Source organism: Ascaphus truei, chromosome 2, assembly GCF_040206685.1.
Source record: "Ascaphus truei isolate aAscTru1 chromosome 2, aAscTru1.hap1, whole genome shotgun sequence".
NCBI classification, from domain to species: Eukaryota; Metazoa; Chordata; class Amphibia; order Anura; family Ascaphidae; genus Ascaphus; species Ascaphus truei.
In genome coordinates this window covers 329284204-329309538 of record NC_134484.1, presented here as the reverse complement: position 1 = coordinate 329309538, position 25335 = coordinate 329284204, and the positions used below count along the sequence as shown (strand labels likewise).

The window sequence follows — 25335 nt, the reverse complement described above, 5'->3', positions numbered from 1 at the left end:
CCGATTGTACACAGCGCTGTACATAAATATGTGCGGGCACCAGCCTTTGCCCTCAAGAGCATACAATATAATTGGGATTCCTGTGGCACTGGGACATAGTGACCTGACCAAGGTCACAAGAAAGCGGACGCTGGCATTTCAACAGGGTTCACTCGCTTCAAAAGGCAGCGATGTTACCCCTGAGCTATTCCTGCAGCACTCGACTCCTATTTGCCCCATGTACTGTAATTAAAACAAAACCCCATTTTTCATTGAATTTCAAAGTTAGGAGCATGTTTAAATGTATGGCTTGTGGTGCTACTAAAAGATTTAAGGCTGTTATATACTGCGTGCGCGCGGCAGTTTTAGTTGGCTGAGGTTAGTCAGCCTTTCTATAATGGCACCGTGCGCACGGCAGGGAGAGTGGAACCGGCCGACAGGGGGGTGGGGGATGAGAAAAAGAATGAATTTGCTCCGCTACCGACGCTGAAAATGTAAGTATATGTGTGTATGTGTATGTAAGTATGTATGTATGTATGTATGTATGTATGTATGTACAATGTTATTAAAAAAAATTATTAAAGGATTCATTTATTTATTTGAAAACTTATTTAAACACACACACACACACACACACACACACACACACACACACACACACACACACGCGCACACGCGCACACACACACACGCGCACACACAGTATATAACAGCCCTAAGATGCTCTTTCACATATGTAAGAACTGTAGTTTGAGCTTATTTAATGTAAATATATTTTAATTGTAAGCGTAGAACACACAATCTACTTGATTTAGCAGTTTATCAATACTGCTACAATGCCTCTATCCTTTTGTTTATGACGAGGCAGAAGTGTACACACACACACACACACACACACACACACAGCTGCCAGACATCTGTTTCTAGAACAAAGTCTTTAAAGAAGATTACATTCTTAGGAAACTGCGTTTCATTTATCTAGATCAACAGATACATTCCTGATCAGAGGCACATAATTCATCCTGATAGTGATCTGTCTGGTGCCAGCAAACCACACGCACACGCACACGCACACGCACACACAGAGATGAACTCTGAGGAGTGATGTGATGGGCTTTTGACCTGTGTTGCTGGCATCCCTGTATCACTCCAATACGTCTCTCTATAACAGGAACACGGCCTATATTTATTACATGAAAGAAGCAATCCAAGCAATACCCTACATGTGTTTTTTTGTAAATAAATCAGTTATATAGTATTAGACAATACTACTATTTTTTTCTTCAATCAAACTCTTAATGACATTTTTAATGAGCTTTAATATACTGAGCATACTTTGCTTCCTATAGCAGGCTTTATCCCACCTCCCCAGCAGTGCAAGATCTTTGTAACACTTTCCTGTTTGTGATATTTTGTTGCCAATATTCCCAGCAGTTTGAGCTGCAAACTGCAACAATAGATATATTACTAAGGTAACATTAAGAATACATTGTAGCTGCTGAGTTACAATGACTGAAGGATTGATTTGAAACTGAAAGGCAGCCATTTAGTTAACCCTGGGAAGAAGGATCTTTGCTGATCGATCACGGGAGAATGAATCGATCGGCATATTAGGAAAATAATTTTCAATAAAGGTAAACAAAGGATGAATATATAAAAAGGAAAAAATATTTTTTTTTCTATTCTTTTTAAGCTGCTTGGATTGCCTCTTAAACCCCCTTTTCTTGTAGTTTGTTTACTCAGCAACGTGTTTCAAATAATAGTAACTCTGAAAAGAAACTCAGTTTTACAGATGGGTGACAAACAGGAATTGCCAAATGCATTCACACCTTGTATAATAGCTACGGATTATCTGATTAGGACTGCCTCACTTCAGAAAAAGACATTTGTCACTATTTCATGGTCAAGCAGCAGCAGTTTTAGACACATTTGTACATTTTTGTGTGTGCAGCAGACTGCTGTGTGTAGCGTGGGAGGAAAGGCAGAGGCCGTGGCAAGAACAACAGATAGATGTGTCACAGAACACATTTGCAACTTGATCAAGACTTGCCTACTACAATAAAGAGGGCCTATTGTCTGTCACTGTGCAGGCTAATTTAGTTTATCTGGAAATCTTGCTTCGTGGGGCCAGCATAATGTATTCGATCTTTCACACACTCTTGTGCAGTTATGCATTGTTGCACATTAATTTGTATTTTAAATTGCTTTGTTGGCTTCAGTTGAGTTTCACTCCCTGGTGCAGCAATAATTGTTACTGTACATCTTTTGTTGGATGCTCTATTTTTATCCTCCACTTGAGCGAGAGTTGAATTTCCATACTGGTTACCATTGTCCGCATCTAATCAAACCTGCTGTAAGATATTCATTCCTCATTACATGCACAATTATTTTGACAACATAACTGTAAAAAGTGGACTCACATTTCTTCACTGAACATGTATTTATTTTTTATTTTTGGGTGAACGGTAAAATATTTTTCAAGCTGACTGCGCACAGTAGAATGCTGAAAAGTTCATCTTTATCACGTAGGGTTGCCAGGTGTCCAGTATTAAACCGGACTGTCCTGTATTTGGGCACAGCTTCCAATGACTGAGCTGTAGATCAGAACCAACGCTAATACCACCCTAACTCCTGTTAATAGTTTTAAATACTTGGGCATATGGTTTGACTCCCATTTAACATTTGGGATACACACTGATACCCTGACATCCAAAACCTATGCCAAACTAGATGTACTTTATGGAACAAAGCCTCCCTAAGTCTGCTGGTCAGAAAGTGCATCACACAGCAGATGCCAATTATAGACTATGGGGACATAGCACGGCACCCCAAACTCACACCTTGGAAAACTTGATACCCTCTACAACTCAATATGCTGCTTTGTTCTCCAATGCAATTACAACACATCACTAAGAAATGCTCAAAGAACTAGATTGGTCATCACGTGAGACTAGGCACAAAGTAAATCTCTCCTGTCTTAAAATACTTTCTCGGCAAGCTACCCGTCTATCTGAACAAACTTCTCACCCCTACCCCATGCAGCACTTATCTGAGATCTGACTCCAAAAGACTGTTCATGGTCCCAAGGTTCAGCAAAGTATCCGTCCGTTCCTCCTTCTCTTACCGTGCACCCCACAACTGGAAGAATCTACCGGAGACTTTCACAGCCACCACCAGTCTAAGTTCTTTCAAAACTAAAGCTGTCTCACATTTTAATCTGGTCTGTAACTGTTACATACGCCTATAATATATATTATCTTTAACGGTGCATGCAATGTCTTGTACATAATGTAAAACAAATATAATCACTGCGCTTCTCCATATAAGGAGCATGCAGCTAGTGAAGAAATTGGCCATACAAATGTGCAAAACAAACAGTGAATCCCTGCGCTTCTCCCTTTGGGATAGCAATCAATGGGGAATATATATATATATATATATATATATATATATATATATATATATATATATATAAAATCAAAGGCTCCTTACCAGGCAGACCAGAGAATCCAGGGAATCCAAAGTAGGCACAGCAAGGAAGAGACAGCACACTTATTAGCAAAAAGAATTGTATTAGTAAAGCAGGCACAAAACACCAACGTTTCGGTCCTAAAAACAGGACCTTTATCAAGGGAGTGCTGTTAGGACCGAAACGTTGGTGTTTTGTGCCTGCTTTACTAATACAATTCTTTTTGCTAATAAGTGTGCTGTCTCTTCCTTGCTGTGCCTACTTTGGATTCCCTGGATTCTCTGGTCTGCCTGGTAAGGAGCCTTTGATTATATTCATTCATATGGGACTAAGCACCTGTCTTCATCTGTATTTGTGTGCCATCTGCTCTGTTACATATATATATATATAAAGCAGAAAATAGCCGTGTTAGTCCAGTTGCGATAGGTTGCGAAGGTTTCAATGTATTAGCCATTGAAACCTTTGTATATCAGTATTGCTGACCTGAAGAAGAGAGGATAACTCTCGAAAGCTTGTCCTGTGACATAAATTGTTAGTCCAATAAAAAAGGTATCACCTAATACTGAAGAACTCATTTATTCTGATATATATATATATATTTACACTATCCCAAAAGGAGAAGCGTTGGAATTCACTGTTTGTACATAATGTATACAGTGCTCACTTATGTAAGTACGTATTTGTAAGCATCTATTATTTGTCATCATAACTATGCCCAGGACATACTTGAAAATGAGAGGTAACTCAATGTATTACTTCCTGGTAAAACATTTTATAAATAAATAGTAAAAAAAAACTAGATAATACTGGACATATGTGTCCGGTATTACCTCTCTGGACATAGTGACCCGACAGGCTTGGGGGGCCGCAGGATTTCCCCGAGCAGGGCTGTTGCTAGAGGTTCCTCCATCCTGATTGGTTTCTGCTTGATAATGCAGCCAATTAGGTAGTGGTGTCAGGAGCCCCGAGGGTGGGGCCAAGGAGAGGAGGAAACAGCATGGAGCAGTGAGGTGTGTGTCTTTAGTTCTCGCACCTTTCACCATTGTGTCCAGAATTTTTGGAGAAGCCACCTGGCAAGCCTATCTTTATCAGATTCTTACACCAAGTGGAAGATGTTTGGAATACTAAATGGCGCGTGACAAATTCTGAGGGAACCGGGGATCCGGTGAAACACGTTAAGTGACTTCTGCTGCCGTCGTGCGGGACGCTGACTGCGGTGCTGCCGAGTTCTCTGCTAAACAGGTGAATCCTCCAAGTACACCAAACCAGGAAGTGCAGGAGCCAGCCGCAGAGGGGACAGGAGACGCAGTGTAGCTGTGGAGAGGAGCGGTGTTCACGCAGAAACAACCCAGCTAACGCCAGCCTGTTTCTTGTATCTATTCTATGCTTGTTATTTACTAGCATCATGTGAGTGCAATACGTTTACCCATCTATAGATAAAATAATGTTATCAGGCTATTTCTATGTGGTTTTGATTTTTCTATGAAGGTTCCCTAAATATACCACTGTATTGGATATGCTTAAAAGAGCTAGGAGTATGTGAGTACACACTCTATAGCAGGCAGGGGTGCGCAAAGTGGGGGGCGTGAGATCCGCTGGAAGGGGGCAGGGGTTTACAGAGGCCCCGCACGCTTCCCAAAGGCATTTAAATTAATGCCGGGGGAGCTGCAAGACCTCTGTAAACCTCTCCTTATCTTGGTTCAGACGCTCCAGGTGACGCGTCGCTATGGCAACGTGGCATCAAATGCCGCCGCGAGATCAGATGGGGGAGGGGGGGGGTTCGTTTAAATTGCGCCTTTTTTGATATCACCATTTTCACGTGACAAATTGTGCATCAAAACACAAAAAGGCCCATGGTTCAGACAAACGTTTGCAGCGAGACCATTTTCTCCCATACCTTTCCTCAAGATTACGGATCACAGCAGGTCTTAGGGCTTGAGCTTCGCGGCGCCGCGTGGCTGCATGCTGGGCGATGTGTGATCATCCCCAGCAGATGGATGATACGACACACCACACCCCCACGTGACGCACTCGGCCTCCTGTGCAGTGGGACGCGGGAGGGGAGAATTTTAAAGCTGCTGCTGCCATGAACTCTTGCACACCTCTCAGATCCCCGAGTGGGGTGCAGCGGGGACGGGGGGTGTGAGCTTGTAAGATAAGCGGCTGGCAAATAGTAAATAAACTGGCAAATAGTAATTATGTTTTCTGCCCCAGCTCCTATCGCGCACAGCCCCCTGTCCCCCTTCCTAATAATCAGCAGCCAATCAATGAAAACGTTGGACATTGATTGGCTGCTGAAACTGACGTCGCGCTGCTGCAGCCAGGAATCACAGTTTGGAAAGACTCCAGCTACAGCAGCAGCGACAACGCCGTGCTGCGCAGCCAATGGTAGTCTCAACAGTGAACACTACCATTGGCCGCCAGGGATCTGTGACGAACGCGCGCACACGTCGTGTAGCGCGGTGTGTGCTCCAGCCCTTAGGAACAACCAAGGCCTTTACGCACAGCCTGCATGTAAACAAGCTATTGTTTGCTTTTCCAAACAACTGGTTTGGAACAGGGCTCTGAGATGGGAGGAGCGGACTGAAGCCATGAGACTACCGAAGATTTTTTAGACAAAGCTACACCGCTACAGTTTAAGGTTTCAAATTGCTAAAATAGGAGCACATTTTGAAGTGGCTCTTTCTTCCAGTGCAGCGGTTTAAATTTTATATGCTAAAGCCCCATTTCCTGAACGTCTAACGCTTAAAAGAGCCACAGTACTTCCTCGGTAACAAGCTCATGTCCATGGTTTGTTTTTTTACTGAATATTGTGGTGGATTAAGTGGCATACTCATTTTTGAAATAGTGTCTTCTGCTAGGGAGCATTGCTGTACAATGTATCGCGGGGTGCCCTTCCGTACTGAAGTGTCGAGAGATATTTTTACAGATGTTGCATCAAGAGATTCTTGGTTTTGTTTACTTCGCTCACAATAACCACTAAATAATGCAGCAAATTTATGCGGAGATCTGTTTGATGGAAACGCTCTGATTCAACCCACTCCTTCTGCAAAGCTGAATTTTTGGTTAGGTTTATGGACTTGACTGCTACTGTAGTTTCGTGTTATGTAGTGCTTGATGGCAGACACACTTATGCTGCAGCGAATCACGTGCGCATGTTCGGCGCGATCAGAGTGATAAAACGGAATGCTCATGTCCAGGGTGAGGGTGCGGGCACGTGCAGCTTGGCGAGATAACCAACTTTGATTTGGCTGCCCGCTGATGCGTCACGTGAGCCGTTCGCCAGCTCCGTGATGTCATGGCCGCGCCCCCCTTAACTAGCTGGCCAGAAAATCCCCCGTCTGAGCAGAGCGCATGAAGTCACCGCACACGAGCGCCAGCGTGCTCGCTCCCTGTCTGGCCGCAGCCTTACATTAACGATAGAAAGGCTTTCTTTTATTACCCCAAACATTACAATGTGCCTGGATTCTCCAGGATTATTTACCAAATGTATGCAATTGTTGGTCTCTCTTGGTTGAACTAATATAAATGTACCACCTGGAGTACGTATCAATCAACTCAGACCTATAAAAATGAACTTCCTATAAGCACTTAATATTCACGCTTCACACAGAATTTGCTGATCTATCAAAAGTGGAAAACGTGTTTAGGAATTGGAAACCGTAGGACATTTAACGTCCGGGTTCCTCAACTTTCAAGCAACCAGCAAAACCTATTCTTGTTGATAGATTGTGCATGAGTGGAGTCTGACACTTATCAGAAAAGACCCCTGGGTGTGTAATACTCACTGTTTGGTCTCATTACTTTGCTTGTAACATGTCATTATTTGCACATTACTACCTATGTAATTTTAGGTCTGAGTACTTTTTTTTTTTTCTTGAAAGGAAACCACTTTGAAAATATACAAATGGATAGGCTTTTCCAGAAGTCACTCAAAGAAATATGGATGCTGACATTTGTCCACTAGGAACCATTAAATGCATTTTGTTTGGGAACAACGCCAAAAAAAAGGAACGTCAGAGATAACGAAGACGAAATCATTTTTTTTCTTCTTTCCGTTTCCCCTGGAAGATCTATCCCAGAAATATCTTGGATAACAAATCCGTGTTGCAAGCGAACCACTAGCAGAGATATGTCTCAGCCGTTCACTATAGTATGCTAAAAACACGACCATCTGCCAGGAATTTTAACCGCTCTCTGTTCTGTGTTGAAAATGTAAATAAACATTTCAAAAGTGAATAGCCTGGGAAACAAGAACTTTAGTTCAAACGCAGAAGCTGAATAGACACTTTATGCTCCATGGTGTGCAGAAAGGTGAACAAGCGTTTCTTTAGACAATACTTTCACTGTTACTGTAGATAGGAAAATGAACTTCCCCCCTCTGTGTTATCCCTGAAGCAGCAATTTTGGCTGATCCCTTTCCCCCCTTCTAATCCATTCAGTTACCCAATGACGTACAGAGTATGTCATGAAAAGTGGCGCCCCAGGGGCCCTTATGTCGTACGCTGTACGCCATTTGCTAGTTTAAGGGGCTGTCTGACGGCCCTAATCCGGAAGGAATCACGTGATCGCTCTGAAAAATGGGCACATGACCAGGAAGTACCAGTGGGTCCATGGCCACTGGGCGTGGATGGGGGGGGGGGGGGGGCGCAGAACACTCTGGCACTTAAGGATTGACACCACATCCCTCCATCAACAGGCTTCAAACTGTGGGGTCCTCCTAAGATGAACCACTATTTACCTACCTACCCACCCTCCTCTCTCCCCATTCCAGGAAAACAACATGGTCGCCAATACGCAGGCCAACAGGAAGTCGTAACAGATGATGTTGCAGCTTCCTTCAAGATGATCACAGGCACCATTGCTTAAAAAGTAATCCGGCTTTTCATACTGTAAGTATCTCTGGGACAGGGGTGTCCCTGGCGCTGAAAATATAGTGGTTCCGCTCATTGAATTTTGGGCAGAATTGCGGCTTGAAACGCACAGTGTTATTCATTTCCAATGCATGCTCACCTTCTGCAACGCCCCATGGATATTGTCTTCCTCTTACTCTCTTGCCATTGACTTCTATAATTGTGTTACTACCCACCACAGCAAGAGGTAAACGGTCCTAGAAAAACAAAATCGCAGCAATATAATGAGTTCCAAGTCATTGATAGCTTTTTTTTTTTTTTTTAAATCTCTTAAACTAAACATTTAAATACTGCAAGTGCTGATTTCATATTTATAGCACAGGTATGATATATTATCTAAACTGCGGTGTTTGTCATATATTCTACACATTGTGGAGTATTGTGGTACAATTAAACAAGGTGGCAGAACAGAAGCACTCCTGCTTACAGATGTAGCATACGTTGTAACTCCCGTTAACGTGAAATAACGTGCAGATTATCTCCGTAACCAGTGTTTCCAATAGCGATACTGGTAAATAATGGGCCAGCGTTAACACATCGCGATAATGGTTGTGGTAACATCTGCTACCTCTGTAGGCTTTCATTTTAAATGCCAATTTACTCGTAGTTGAACAATATAATTCTTGCATTACATGAACGCTCGTAGTACACTGTATATATTCTTAATCAGCCATTGTTTATTCAAGAATTTCAACTACAGTAATGTTCTTTTTTTCAAGTCATTATATTGATGTTGGGCTTGACATGGATTCTTTCCAGGGTAAATACTAATTTTGGCAATCCACATGTAAGGACTGAAAAGTTGGCATTTGGCATTGAATTAACTATGATTAAGAATATACACAATTTGACAACCACGGAATGAGAACATAATAATTACGTCACCACACTATATATTAAAAGTGCCAGATTACACAGAAATACATTTTAGAACTCTGAAAACAAGACTTCATTTGCAACAACTTTAAATTATAGTCACATTTTCATTAGAAGTAGAATCATTTTGGCAGAGTGACAAATCTAAACACAAGACTTCAAAAACCTTTGTTTTCTTGACCAGCTTGTTTTCTTCTTCATCATCAACATCAGGAAATTCATAGATTTTTATTTTGTGTTCTTGAATTTCTTTCATTATCTAGAACACAAAAACGATTTATTAGAATAAATACCAAAAACTCAATGCCAAGTGCCGTTTTATTCGAATGATCTTGATTTTCCTTTACAAACTCCTCTTAACGGTAACGTTAGTAGCATCCCAATGTCTAATACAATTTAAAATAGTTGTATGTATTGCTGATTGAGGCTACTACAAAGTAAAAATGGTAACGGGCTGCACAAACATGATGCCTTAAAATAGGGTTTTTAGGTTCTTCAATAAAGTAATTAGCTAGACTATACAATCATAGGGCAGTAAGGAATATAAAAGATACTGGGTTATCATGAAAGAGGAGGCGGCAAATAATATACATATTAACCCATACAATGTTGTACGGATATACAAAACCTTGTTCTCCACTGTTGACACAAACTCTCTAGGAATAAAGGGCTATGGACCACATACTGTTGTCACATCCTAGCTGACAATAATGGGGCACAACTTTAGTGAACAAGACATTCAGGTCATATTTACTCAAATGTGCTAATCCACGAGACACATTCCTATGCTGGTTACCACCTTACAACAAGTGAATGGGCCATAAAGGGCGATGTTTACTAAGGCGGGTTACTTTATAAGACATTTCCGTGCCAGAGAACAACTTACAGCCCATTTACTTGACAAGGCCGAAAAAGAACCATATTTAACATGCCGTGCTTGACGTTGTCTTATGAGGTACCACTGCTCCGTAAGCATGGGCCTTTATCTCAAAAAAAAAAAAAAAAGCTTAAGCAGAAGCAATAAGGGGTTAATGCAAAGACCATTAAATAGAAAAGATGGAGGATGGGGGGGGGAGAATGGTCAAAGAACAAAAAAGCTCTTCTTAGTGTGTTAAATTGTCATTTATATTCAGGAACATGGAGAATCACAATGTTTCAGGTCCTAACACGGACCTTTTACGTGATGAAAGGTCCGTGAGCTGAAACGTGTTTCTCCCAAGTTTCTGAAAATAAATGAGAATTTAACACAGACGAAGTAGAGCTTTTTTGGACTCCATATTAGAAGAGACCTTTTTAAAGCAAGCCGTGGAGGGTGATTTAGTACCAGTTAATTTCCAATCTTCTACAACAAGCCTCAAAATAAGATCAGTAGTTTAGATAGATAAGAAGAGGAGAGAAGAATACCTGAAACAAATATGGGATAAAACTTCTAATAAATACGCGTTTTCCGAACAAGAAACCACGCACTAGCTGACATGTGATAAGTCACAGGATACCACCCAGAGGGGATTCAAAACGGCAGCTTCGTATCTCTACATAATCCTCAATGTTGTACAACTGAAGCCTGGCGTTCTTATTGGGAATCTTGTATTTCAAATTCAAGGTTGTGGCCAGTACTGTGGCCTAGATAGTCGTATGTAGTATGGTCTTCTGAGATCCCCGTTTCCCCCACTGACGTATCACAATAAATTAATGTTCCTTTATTGTAACTATCACTTTAGTAATGTTGGTATATTGTCTGCTATTAAAGTAGTTCCTAATGATCACCATTTTCTTGGTATTTTATGTTTTACTTACCTTTAGTTACTTTTACTCCCAACACTGTGCAGTGTAAAGGATGCCATAGTAACCTCAGAAACTAGAGATTACGAAAAGTGTGATTTTTTTAAAATACTAAAATAAAGCAAGACATGCTCACGGGGCAAGATACTATCACCATATGCATTCAACTCATGTAAGGCTTCCAAGCAGGAGTGCATGTAATCCTGCTGGTTATGTCAAGTCTTGCATTGTTGTACCTCATTTACGCAAACAAGACTAATGGGTTAGAGATATCTAATGGCAAAGTTAAAAAAATTGCTTTTTTTCCCATGTTAATTAAGCATCTAATCACCTGTTTTTTAAACTGCTGACATTCTTCTGGTGTGAGGGTATCGGCTTTGGCAATGAGTGGAATTATATTAACTTTTTCATGCAGGCGCTTCATGAACTCGATGTCCAATGGCTTCAGTCTAAGAAAGAGTGGGGGAAAAACAAAACAAAAACGATTCAATAACGTTGTACAAATTCTTTAGATGGGTATCTACTTCACTCTAAATCAACATTTGGGTTACTGTTTGAGCTTGTCTCAAGGGCTTCATACATTTGTTCATTTACAATAAGTACAGCTCGATAGGCCGTGACCAATCAACAAACAACTGCGGGTTTATAGACACCATTGTCCAACCACTCTAGCAACTTGTCTGCCAGCTTCACGTTACCAAGCAGGATATCAACATCTAGTTTGTGGTTATACCCTACAATAGACAAATGTAAGTGTTCTTCCCAGATGTTGTATACAACCTTCCACATTCATTTTACTCTTCTTCAGGTGAACTTTTGAATCTTTAAACCAGTGGTTCTCAAGCTGTGTGTGTAGGGGCACCCCTGAAGGATTTTTAAAATCACGGGACACCCCTGCTCTTCAAACCCAACCCTCCCTGCTTACACGCAACACTTACTATCCTTTATTCGTTAAACGCCAACATATTGAGCAGCGCGGTAGAATGGGGTACATTTATATATATTGCATAAACCGTTGCATACAAGTGACGGCAGCCGTGCACAAACAGATACAAAGCGGTAACAAGGGCCCTGCTCGAGAGAGCTTACAATTTAGAGGGAATGAGAGACGATGTTGAAACAAGAAGGTATGGTTGCTGCTCATTGTAGAACGTGTGGCTCAGGTTGGAATATGGCACAGTCTGATTAGCTGAAGCCATTAAGGTTTTCGGCAGGAAGGGTGGGTAACATAGGGTTGAGACCAATGGGGTCAGATGGAGGGGGGGAGGGGAGGAGAGTTGAATGTTAGAGGTACGGTAAGTAGGCTTCCTAGAAAACACGAGTTTTCAGGGAGTTTTAAAGAGAGAGAGTCTGATGGTGCATGGTAGGGAATTCCAGAGGGGGCAGCATGGGAAAAATCTTGCAGGCGGGTGTGAGAGGAAAGGCTGATGTTGTGGGCAGAAGATGGGGGGCATCTAGGTATGTTTTCGTGGATGAGGGCCGAGATGTAAGGGGGGTGGGGGGGGGGGGGGAAGTGTCGTTGAAACATTTTAAAGTCATTTCTAGGGTTTTAAATGTAATTTTAGAGGCTATGGGAAGCCAGTGTACAGATATGCGTACTGGAGCGGTGAGTGCCGTTAGATGAGTGTGGCAGCAGCATTTTGGATGGATTGGAGTTGGGATAAGTGGACAAGGGGAATATCAACTAAGAGAAGGTTTGCAGTAATCGAGGCGGGACATGAGTGGATAAGGATTTTAGTTGCATCACGAGTGAGAAAGAGGGGGGAGCTACGTTTCTGAAATGGCTAGAAGGTTGAGAGAATTGGAAATGAACTGGACATGTATCGCCATGAGTTTGTTGCAGAAAGATTGTTCCATGAGGCACAGGAAAAGGTAAGGGAGAGGTGTAATAGGGATAAGGTTGGAGTGACTTGCAATGCGTGGTGAGGAGACTGGGCAGGGTGTGAGACGTGAGAGGATTGGTATGTGGGTAGGACCAGGATTGAGAGCCATGCTGCCACAGAGTAAGGCTGGTTCTATAGTGCGCGTGCGCACACGGCAGGGAGCATGGAGCCGGCCGACAGGGGGGAAGTTGAAGAAAATAAAGAATTTGCGCCGCTAAAGCCTCTGAAAATGTAAGTATGTGTGTGTATATGTATGTACAATGTTATTAAAAAATTATTAGTTTTATTTATTTGAACACACACACACACGTGTAATAACCCATGTCCTGTATGCAGGTCACGTGCTCACAGGTGTGCCGTACGTGACAACGGTAAATAAAAACACCACTCGTGGTGGCATTTACATGTCTGACAGGTCTGCAACCCTGTCTTTCCCCATTATCGCTTAGCAAATAGTGTTTCCACTGCAGCCAGGGATGCTGGATAATGACACGCAAATAGAACATTGTCAGTTTACTTATCCATTTTCACATGGGACTCCTATGCCTGCCGCATTACACAGCTTTTCCCCACAACCTGGGTTAAAGAATTGCCCAGCCAGTAACCCTACTCAGACAGTGGTTTCGACCTTTTGGGTCTCATCAGTGTGAGATTGGTTGCTGGCTATGCAACGTGAAGCTGGTGCGTGGGTATAACCAGACAAAGTTATGGTGGGTAAAAAAAAAGTGACAAACTCTCTCCTATATAGCAAATAAAAATACCACTTGAGGTGCATTTGCACATCTCAGAAAGGTCTGCGCACACATTTGTAGCAGAAATGGTTGAATACATATACATTGAGGTACTTCATGATATAGTAACTGCAGCATACTGAATATTTTATTTGCTTTCAAACTTTTTTGGGAGCAGTTGCGCTTTGAGGCTTAAACATATGCTATTAAAATGCATCCACTTGCTAAATAATATCCGAGCACAACATATTTTCACTGGGGCATACCTCTGAGCAGCTGTGATTTAAGGCACCAAAAAGCCCCCCATCAGACCTAAATAAATTAATTAAATTATTTGGCAAATAAAAATACCACTCACACCTCAGACCAACTCTGACTTTCCCCATTCTCTCTTAGCATACAGTACTTCCACTGCAGCCAGGGATTCTGGGTAATGACATGCAAATATACAATGCTTCCACTGCAGCAGGGGATTCTGGGTGATGACATACCCAAATACTCTAGACAAAAGAAATGCACACACACGCTAATGATAGATACATGGCTTACAAAAACGGCAGGATATTGGTCAACCCCAGGAAGAGACCTGACATACTCTAGAGAAGACTAAGCAACCATGCAAACAGAAATCGGCTTTCTTCTTGCCAGACTAATTTCTGTGCCTTGCAGTTTCCTGTGGTAAGGATATAAACGATACATTTATATTACAAGAGCCAACATTCCTGAGCGGTGCGGTAATACTCAACCTTAAAGGTGCGCTGTGCCACTTTGTCTGCAAATGTGTTTTTCCTTTTGCAAACTACGTACAGTATATAAAGAGCTATTTTAAACCAACAGCTGCTGAAAATGGTTTATAAGTTATTACATAGAAAAGGGCTTTTCACTTTAAACCTCATCTCAAAGGGGACTGCACCAAGTGTAGGAAGCTCCTGTAACAGGCCCGTTATTTTTCCAGCTGTTGGAATTCATCTTCCACTCTACCGAAAACGTGACACACTCCGGGGTTTGGCCGCTGAGGAAACCTTCACCGCAGCCGCTCCAATGCTTGACCCTCAGCCGCCGGCAGCATCGCCAATAAGGCAAGTTCATTTTTAGTTCAGGGTTTTAGCGGTTAGGGTAGCAGGGCAAGGGGTTTCAGGGCATGGGTAGCATTGGTACTAGGGTTTTTTGGTCAGGTTCGCGGCTTAACTTGGTGTCGAAGCAGCCAGCGGAGAAATGTCCCGAATGCGAGGCGGGTGCTGGCTAAAAGCCGGTGGCGATTTGTTTGCGGTAAAACAGCAGCGGCCAAAATGTCCTAGACCAGAGTAAAATGCCAATGGCTCATGCTACAATCAGCATGGCGTCTCTGTGATCAGACATCCAAATTCCCCCAGAAGTGAAGCCAGGACCTTGCTGCAGGAACAACAGCTAACTTATGGGTTTATGAATGATATTCAGGAACTTGCCCCTGACTCTTTAAATTGTTTTATTGTGTATAATAGATACATTTTTTGATATATTATACTACATTTTGATAGTGTTTCCACATTTGATTCCATCTGTGCCCACATTTGGCAGAATTGTCATTAAAGCTGCAGACCAAGCAATAGCCTACATGTGTTTTTGTTGAAATAAATCAGTTCCGTACTATGAGAAAATACTTGTAGCATATTTTTTTTAAACAACTCTGAGTTACATTTTTAATATATTATATTTTAAAAAGCATTCTTTGTTTCTATAGTAAACATTTACAAAGTCACATCCCCTTCCTCTTCTGAAACAGACTGTGGCACATCCCTTTTTGAGTCCTGCCCTCTCTCTAGCAGTGAACCAATTGTATCTAGTGACTGCCTGGTCACATAATCTTCCCCATAGAAATGTGCATCTTTGGTTCTCTTCTGCTTTACTGAAAGTCATTCAGTAAACCCCCGAGCTGAATCTTCTCCGATTGATCAGTAGAGAATGGATTGATCGGCAACTAAGCTAATTACTTATTTTGTGGATTCTATTGATGCAGATATTAAAGGGGGGGGGGGGGAGGAGAGAGGGGGAGTAAATAAAAAAATAAAACAGCTTGGACTGCTGCTTTAAATCCTATACTACTAGATGTGAGGTAAAGGGTTAACTAGAGATTAATTCCCCTTAAAGAGTTTCCCCCATTGCCTCCAAAATTATTTGTGTACAAATGTCATTTTTCATCTTGACCGCATAATTCAGGTAGCCCTGCCTCTTTGGATTTATAAAAAAAAGTTTGAAGCAGGGGGTCTCCATGGCAGAACCGCATTGATTTCAGCGCTGAGGACCCCCTTCTTCCTAATATACGTACCTCTAAAAAGGTGCAGCTCCGGCTGGCCACCCAATATGGTGGTTTCAAGATCCCGCATCCTAATAGGAAGCCGTGAAAACATCCCTTGCGGCTTCCTATAGGCTCACTGGACCTTTAAACTGAAGATATCCCGGCAGAATCTTTAGAAAGTATCTCAGGGAGCAGGGGGTCCCAGGTGCTCAAATTAACACGTTCAACTCAGAAGATCCAATGCTTCATACCTAGGAGGAAATAATGGTTTCCCCCCCAAAGGTAGAGATGATTTAATTATGAAATACTCCAGTAGCTGTCTGCTTTGGAGACAGGTTATCTTAAATTGTAATTTTATGCACATTCGTTCCTGACCACTGAAACGGACACTGCTGCATTATTTTCTCAGTTAGCGATGAGCTAACTAGGCCGTGATGAAAGCAGTGGATAATGCGATCATTTCAGGATTCATTATTTTGCTCTTCACAGTAAGGCTGCACTTATAGTGCCAGCGACAGCAACGTCGCCTCAAAACAAATGCATTGCGGCCATCGCATGCGCTTACAGTACGCGCGACGGCTTGGTCGCGATCGCTGGAAGTCATCTCAATTTAATTTTTCCAGCGACCACAGCCTGATGTCGCCGGCACTATAAGCTTTTGGACGTACATTTACAAGGCTAATATTAACACATCGTCATTTATGAACAAACAAGTAAAATGGTTTAGAAGGCGTTAAATGGCAGGTTGCTTTCAATTTATTGAAAGTGAAGAAAGCGCGACGTACCACCGGAACAAAAATAGACCGGAGAGAGGGCAACTACAAAAATAAACTTTATTCACTCATAGGACCAAGTGACCGACAAAAAAATCGGAGCCGACATGTTTTGTGCCCACGCACTTTATCAAGGCTTTCGATATATTGCAAATCAAATTGTTAATCAGGAGTAAAGCTTTAAAGAGTTTAGAAGGCTGGAAAAGAAAAGGCAGCAACCACAAAAGTAGTAATATTATAGACCAGTGGTTTGCGAAACCGTTTTTTTACTTTGAGTAACCCTGCTCGAAAATATTTGCTCTCTGGACCCCTAATTAAGTTTATTGCCTACTCATACAGTATTGTGTCTCGAGCTCGTGACACAGCTCCGCTTAGTAAGGGTTGAAACTGCACCTCAGAGTGGGCAGGCAGCATGAGTGGTACAGCTGTAAATCACTATAGGAGCTTCCAAAGTCAAGCCCCATAATGCCTTCCCACTGTGGATGCAAAGCACTATGGGGAGCGACTTTGAGAGCTCCTGCTGTAATGGATCGCTATATCACCTATGTGAAGGTGCAGTTTGGAGCCTTACTAAGTGCATGGTCCCCACACGGGATAAGGAACCCACTACACCGCCTGAGATCCACCATTACAGATTTTTTGGGCCACAGACAAAACCCTTCAGGGCTTACTGTACCTGAACCGGGGTCGCACAGAGTTTATCCCTTGTCCACCGACCTCTAGTAACCTCCCCCCCACCCCTCGTTCCTGAGATGGCGGCACCGAGCAAGAAGACTTTCTTGGTACACACAAATGGCCGCGGTGTCAGGCATGCTCTCGCAGACAATAGAAAGTTGCAACATGATTGTGAGACTTTCTATTGGTGAGCCCACAGCCAAGATACTACAAAGATATCACAATATCGAAATGAAATGGATCCGTTCCACAGTTGAGGTACAAGCAGAAAGAATTTGTATTCAGACATAGGTGCATCACAACTTACCAGGGACATGAGCCCCTACACATTTCATGACGGAAGTAACGAAGTAACGTCTAACGAAACGCATAGGGGAGTGTCTTGGTGCCAATCTTCACAATGTAACTTGAGTTGCACCTACAGTATGTCTGAATAAAACTATGCTTGCACCTCAACTGTGGAATAGATCCGTATCGTTTATACATTGTGAAGTCTCTGTTGAGACTAGAATTTAGAGTTCACGGAATTAAGGAATCAGAGTATGTGAACATGAATACATTTGTAATACTACAAAGATCATCTACTTTAACGTCAACCGTGGGATCTCTGGAGGTCGGGAGACCACGGATAAGTTCTGAGTGCCCGCCTAGTTTAATATTCATTTAACCGAGGACAATAAATTGGGAATGCTGATCAATTGTGTTCTCTATCCTTTGCCCTCCCCAGTCTCTGTCAGAGGGCCAACAGAGATAATTAGAGGGGGCCCGGGGAGAGATTTTGCATCTCCAGACTTTCACACTGTACACTGACATCACATAAAAGCGAGTTGCTATAGGAAACCAAACCCTTGCTACGTTTCAACTTAACCATGTTGGAAAATAAACTTTAACCCTGCATGCACCGCATTGAAAAGCAATGTATGGCAAGCTCCCCCTGCAGTGAAAGGGTTAACAATTGTGGCGGTCTATATTTGTTTCATTAAACATGTTACTATCAGTGGTTTCACTTTGGGTTCAAGGGACACTGCACTCATAGAAATACATGGCGTTTCTAAAAGTAATTCCTCACAGTAGAGCTCATGCGTGTTAGTACTTGTTGAATATTATATGGCACTGTTGGCACTGGGGATAGACAGCAGTGACCATGGGGTCTAATCGTTCGAAAGCTTTGATCATGTCTGGGCTTCTGTTCCATGGGAAACTTTAGAAATGAGAAAAAAGTGCAGAGAAGTTTTATTACATCCAAAATTACAATATACAACCTAGAATTTAACTTTTCCACTTATTTAGTGATCAGTGTCATCTGTTATTTCTATTTTGCTACAGTTTGGAATAAAAGGACATACTTGCGGCTTTGTAGGTATTAAAATTACAATGCACTTGGGAATCTGCATGGTTAACCTGCCATCACTACCCGCAAAAAATAAATACACACACACACACACACACACACACACACACACACACACACACACACACACACACACACACACACACACACACACACACACACACACACACACACACACACACACACACACACACACACACACACACACACACACACACACACACACACACCAGATCAAGGGAATAAGTGCTTCAGACATAAAAGTAACATTTCGTTAGAGGAGTCCCTGCTCTGAGGAGGTTACAGTCTAATTGGTAGGTAGGAAGAACGCACAGAGACAGTAGGAGGGAGTTCTGGTAAGTGCGTCTGCAGGGGGCCAGGTATTGAGGGGAAGGGCATTCCAGAGGTGTGGGGCAGTCAGTGAGAAAGGTTTAAGGCGGGAGAGGGCTTTAGATACAAAGGGGGTAGAGAGAAAACATCCTTGAGCAGAACGCAAGAGTCGGGGTGGAGCATAACGAGAAATTAGGGCTGAGATGTAAGGAGGCGCAGAAGAGTGTAAAGCTTTAAAAGTGAGGAGGAGAATTGAGTGTGAGATGCGGTATTTGATAGGAAGTCAGGAGAGTGATTTCAGCAGGGGAGACGCTCAGACAGATTTAGGAAAGAGTAGAGTGATTCTGGCAGCAGCATTTAGGATAGATTGTAGGGGAGACAGGTGAGAGGCAGGAAGGCCAGACAGCAGGAGGTTACAGTAATCAAGACGGGAGAGAATGAGGGCCAGAGTCAGAGTTTAGCAGTCGAGCAACAGAGTAAAGGGCGTATCTTTGTTATATTGCGGAGGAAAAAGCGACAGGTTTTAGAAACGTTTTGAATGTGAGAGGAGTCGAGTGTGATCGATAGATCAAGAGAGAGATATAACAGTGCCAGCAGCCCAGTACTATAATTCCAATATAATTGTATATCTCATCTAAAGAATCTAACAGCAGGATATCATTTTGAGCACTTAAGGAAAACTACAATGACTTTTAAAGTACCAAGTAGTCATTGAATGCAAGAGAAGGCCACAGTGGTTTTATTGTGGGGTAATCCAGTATTTCAATCTGTGCCCCTATCACGCCCAGAGCGGTCACAAGGCATTAAAATCCAATCCTGGACCCTCGGAACGCAAAGGGATTATAGAACAACCGTGCCAATCACTAAAAATACATTCAAATACAGAATAGCTAGAAACAGCCCTGATACTTTGAAAATGCAGAATAACTGACAGTGGCGTTCAGAAAAGTTACCCATGAGACATTCAAACTGTGCCCTAGATCAGGGGTGCGCAAGATTTTTCAGGGGGGCGCGGCGGTTGCTGTGGCCCTGCGCTCTTCCCCCAAGGCATTTAAATTAATGCCAGTGGATCGCAAAAGGCCTCTGCAACTTCACTTACTTTGTCTTCGGCGACGCGTTGACGTCAAGTGAACCCGCGGCGTCATTTAACACAGAGAGCCGGAGACAAGGTAAGGTGAGGGGGGGCAGCAGGGAAAGATTGCGCACCCCTTCCCGAGAGCAGTGGTCCCCAACCCTTTTTTTGATGAAGGAACCTTATGTGAAACTCTGAGGAACCCCCAACCCTCTCTAATACAGTGTCTGAGATCAGATACTGTACATTGTAAGGAACCCCCAACCCTCTCTAATACAGTGTCTGAGATCAGATACTGTACATTGTAAGGAACCCCCAACCCTCTCTAATACAGTGTCTGAGATCAGATACTGTACATTGTAAGGAACCCCCAACCCTCTCTAATACAGTGTCTGAGATCAGATACTGTACATTGTAAGGAACCCCCAACCCTCTCTAATACAGTGTCTGAGATCAGATACTGTACATTGTAAGGAACCCCCAACCCTCTCTAATACAGTGTCTGAGATCAGATACTGTACATTGTCAATTCTTCAGTATTTGGTACAATTGTCAAATTACCTGAAAATTGCAGGGAACTCTTTAGGGACGTCCGGGGAACCAAAGGGTTCCTTGGAATCCCTATTTAAAAACCACTGCCCTAGAGCAGGGGTGCACAAACTTTTTTTTGTCTGCGCCCCCCTGCCTGCTCTTTCCCCCCCAATACTTTTTCTCCGGCGTACCATGTTACAACGCAGTTAGAAGCCGCCTGAGACAAGGTAAGAGACTTAGAGGCCTCGCATGCTCCCCGGCATTTAATTTAAATGTTGTTGGGAAGAGCGCAGGGCCAATGTAAGCGCCGTCCCCCCCGCTCCCTCCCCCCCCCCCCCAGAAAAAACTTTGCGCCTCCAGTTTGCGCACCCCTGCCCTGGAGTATACCCAAGGGCCGGCTATTCTCCGTTCTCCAGCAGCCTCTGGGACCTGGGGTTTGATGTTACCAGGCTTGCAATATCAGACAATTATTCCAGTATTTAGTATCAGTTCACTGCAGCTCTACATGTGCATTCCCCAAATATCAAGAAATACCGACGACAAAACAAATTGAAAGCACCTAAAGGTTAATTTTATTGATCGGCATCGAATTGACTGATAGGCATCTCTCGGATATAGAAACCTACAGCAGAGTTTCACAAGACGAATGATCAAAAGGAGCTACATTTTCTTGGCCATGTTATTAGGTATCCCCCTTCAAATGGCTTCCTTGGCATTAAATCCCACACGTCACAATCTATTTCTCAGGTTCACTGTTTGCATTTAAGTACTACTGAAAAGGTTCAGCTAATGGACATAAGAAGTTGCCTTTCCCAAGGTGGACACTTGCATACACAGATTCATTACTAATGGAACAGTAATGGGTCCTAATAGGAGACAGAAGGGTTTTGTCTTTTACATTGTAGTGCAGCTATTCTAGTCCCTCTCAGAAATTCACATTGAGCCTTCCAATAAACGAATATTGTTTCCTTAACCCAAAGTTTACAAAAGATAATTATTCAAAAGTTACAAAAGCAGCCATATAGATATATATTTTTCTTTTGCACTTCAAAATATATGTGTGTATATAACCAGCAGAAACCCCTCCAAGTGTGTAATAAATGTAATGTTACCAAGTAGATCAAGAGCAAATAGCCAAATGAACACACTCTAAAGTAAAATCTTCAAAAGAGATCACAGCATACGGTATCTACCAGACGTCTCCTTGTCCCCCGATGCCTGGGAAAAGAAGTATGCATTTAAATTTCTTCCCCCGGGAGAAAGGTGGTGGTGACCTTTGCTGCAGCAATAACTGCGGGAAGTGCATCATTCGGACGTCACGGAAATCTCATCTCCTGAATGGCACCGAGCAATCGACCAATGGAGACACCGACCTGAGGGCAGCAGGGGAAGGTAGTGCAGCAGAGCAAAAGGAGGTGCCACTCAGCGACAGCTCACCAAGCACGCAGCGCTCCTAGAGAAACAGACTCCAGCACAGGACGGGAACACAGAGTAGCTTTTGACTATACTGACGGCGGTCAGGCGCGCTCCCTCAGGGTGATGCGCCGCCCAAAACCTGCACTGTATGCAGGAGACATAGGGATGACGTCACGTGAGCGGTTCGCCCTCATTGGCTGAACTGATGAGCCTGTTGCTCCGGAAAATACAATTCTTGGATCTGCTTCAATTTTGCGCGTTTGGCCACCTCGTTAGCCGCAAGGTCGTGCGCTCTTAAGAAAACTTTTGTTTATTTTGGCAGCGCGCGGCGTAGTGCGCTCTGTCGTTTTCGGTATAATCACGGCCTAAGACTATTGGAGGTACCAACTAATAACAACTGCTAGCTGTGATATGCATTACAAGATTTTACTTTTGTGAGTGTTCATTTGACTAGTTGCTTTTTATCTACTTGGTTACATTAAATGTATTATACCGTGGGAGGTGTTTTTGCTCTGTTTTATTGCAGGATTGATTTGGAAGGTGAACGCCTCAAGTGGATTGTACGAATGGACTAACAGTACAAACTTTCTCTTTCGGATTTATTTCTATTTGTGTTGCGATTTTCAAAGTCCACCTTTGCTTCTATTCTTCTTGCCTTATATTAAAAAAAAAAATCTCTCATTCTTCTTTTTGGTCATCATCTTGGTCTTTTGGAATTCAGTTGAGTACCAACGATGTCCTACGATGTTATTTCTTCTTACGATATGTTCAGCTCACTGCCATTTAAATTCATTTCTTCACCCTTGTGATGTCACAGACTTTGGGTGATACCCAGAATACATCTCCCTACTGAAGGCACAAAGGAAGGTTCCCTTGAAATATTGTCTGGTTTCTTCCAAATGCGGCCCCTCCCATCTTCATTGATTTAATTCAAAACATTCCCATCTATTATTCTTTGCCGGCAAAGGTCGACAGTCTACAATTTCTTCTATTTCTCCTAATTTATTTCAATCTTCACAGACTTGAACACTTTTGTTGAACAGCCTTTTGGTCTTGTTGATATCCATAGAGGCCCACATCCTTACTTGCTTCAGGGAGTTAAAAAGTGTGCGTGTGCAAAATAACTACTGTATGGGACAATATAGTGAGAATAGAAATGTTTATTTTCACCTAATCGAGGCAATAAAAAAAATAAACTACAAAAAGGACGTACTAGTTCCTTAACCACTGTTCAAGAATTATACCTATTCGAGAATCAATACATGCATGATCCACTGAAATGATTTATTCCATATGTAGGACATTATCGTGTTTTAGGCCCGGGACCAACTCTCTTCCTTATTCCTTATCAGCATGAGATGTTATCATTAAGACCTGAAAGAACATGGTATGTGGTTTTAAAAATGCCTTTGGTTAAGAACAAAGCTTTACAGGGAAAGAATTTGAAACGGGCTCTTAAAATTGCATTTTTAACCGAGCAGCAGAATATTATGTATCTGTTCAAGAATCGTATTCAAGGGACACAGGCAGCTGAGAGACTAGACTAGTTAGTCACAAATAATTTTAATGGCTCTGTGCTTAAAGGCCCTACAACTTATGGTAGTATATGTAGTCGAGGGAGAGAAGTAAAACGGGATACAAAATGTCTACCTACAACTATGGTTTAAATGCAATTCTTACAAGCAGCAAAACCTGGACCAATATAGAATGGGATTCTGAAGACATTTGAAGAGACGACCACTGTGGAAACACATAGAATTAATTGTAATTATACCATCACGCAAGCAAGAGCTGCAGCAGACAGTTATTTAAAACACTTTTCTAGACTAGAAGATTCTTGCCAATTCTTAAACTCGTACTATTTTATGGCCCAATATTCAAAAAATATAAAAATTGTATGCAATATAATAATTAAACAGTTAAAAAATATTTTTGGGTATTAAGACAGGTGGAGGGTGCTTAATAAACGGATATAAAGAATGTTGTTTAATATAGTACAGAAGGCCAGGTTTGGTGGGTAGAAAACAGAGCAAGTGAAAGGCAACCTGGGCAGGGAGTTGATCACCTCATATGAAAAGTTATGGTCTTCAGAAGAAAAGAAAAAAAAATAGGAAACTTGATCCTCACCAGGTCTCAATTATGTACATACCATCGTTTTGTTTAGCACTTAAAAACAAGGCAGAAAACGGTCTTAGATTAGCAGGAATGGCAGAGCCAAAATGGCTGGAAACTACGATCTGTGCTTCACTCCTTTGGCTAAATTATCTATGGTGCTAATTAGCCGCAAAAATGTACAAAACGCCACAAAAACCAGTACTGAAATGTGTCTTAGCAGAGGGGCAAAGCCAGGCTAACCGTTCAACAGGGGAGTATCGGAAGGAGCAAAGAGTACGAATGTGACAGATTTAAGAAGTTACATCTGGGCGACATTCTCCCCCCCCCCCCCAACCCCCCCATGAAACACAACACCTATAATTATTTGTAACTCATTTTTTGAAAGTTTGCTTAAAATATTTACAAAAATGGAGCCTTGGAAGGGGTTTGATGCCCCCTTGTGTGTGAGGTCACTGTGTATTCAACAAGAGTTCAAGCAGGCAAACCCCTCCAACTCGTTCTCCTCGTCCCTTACCTTTATTGACTCTCTGATAAAGTCTGGGTGGGATAAGGGTAGACAAACACTCCCTCACTCAGAGGCCCAAAAGAAAAGGAATTTGTGCTTCATCTCCGAACCAACAAAAGACAATTCTTTGCTGTCAGCATAGTTACATTTGTCAAAGGAAGCAAACGAAGATGGTTAAACTCTCTACAAAATGTTTTTCCGTCTGCTACCAGGTATTGCATCTTTACACAGTGTTGACTAACTGAAACAGTAGAAGGAAAGACTATTCCTAAATGCACCATTTGTACTCAGCAACTTAAGCCCAAGTCAAGCAGCCGAGGGTTAACTCCGAGTGCTGGACGGGCTGGGAAGGGGCTTCAAGAGCTGTAGTCTTTGTGAATTCCGCTGGTCAGCTCCATTCTCCACAAATTCATTTCACTAGTTTGTAAAATGATTGCTCCCCTATCCCAGGAGATAAACTGTAGGTTAATCATACTGTGTCAGCAGCAAAAAAACATACATTCTTGACAAAGGAATTTGGAAAGCAATGCAATCTAAAGTTTAAGGTCAGCCAGCGTCCTGTAACTTTTTTTTCTGTTGATGTTCCCACAGTGAAATATTCACAATATGAACTTGTATATACAATCCAGTGTTGTTTTGTCTTACAGTAGCGGAAAGCT

The 25335-nt window shown here is 42.4% G+C and overlaps 1 protein-coding gene across 2 annotated transcripts in view; it reads right to left on the bottom strand.

Moving 5' to 3' along the window:
* Positions 1–25335, bottom strand: part of SEPTIN7 (septin 7) — a 112949-nt gene that overhangs the window by 17887 nt on the left and 69727 nt on the right. For both annotated transcript variants that reach the window (XM_075586617.1, XM_075586618.1), the window contains exons 5-7: positions 11351–11468; positions 9404–9496; positions 8462–8558 (exon numbers count right to left, since the gene is read on the bottom strand). In XM_075586617.1, coding sequence (XP_075442732.1) covers positions 8462–8558; positions 9404–9496; positions 11351–11468 — 308 coding nt within the window. The remainder of the gene's footprint in view (positions 1–8461; positions 8559–9403; positions 9497–11350; positions 11469–25335) is intronic.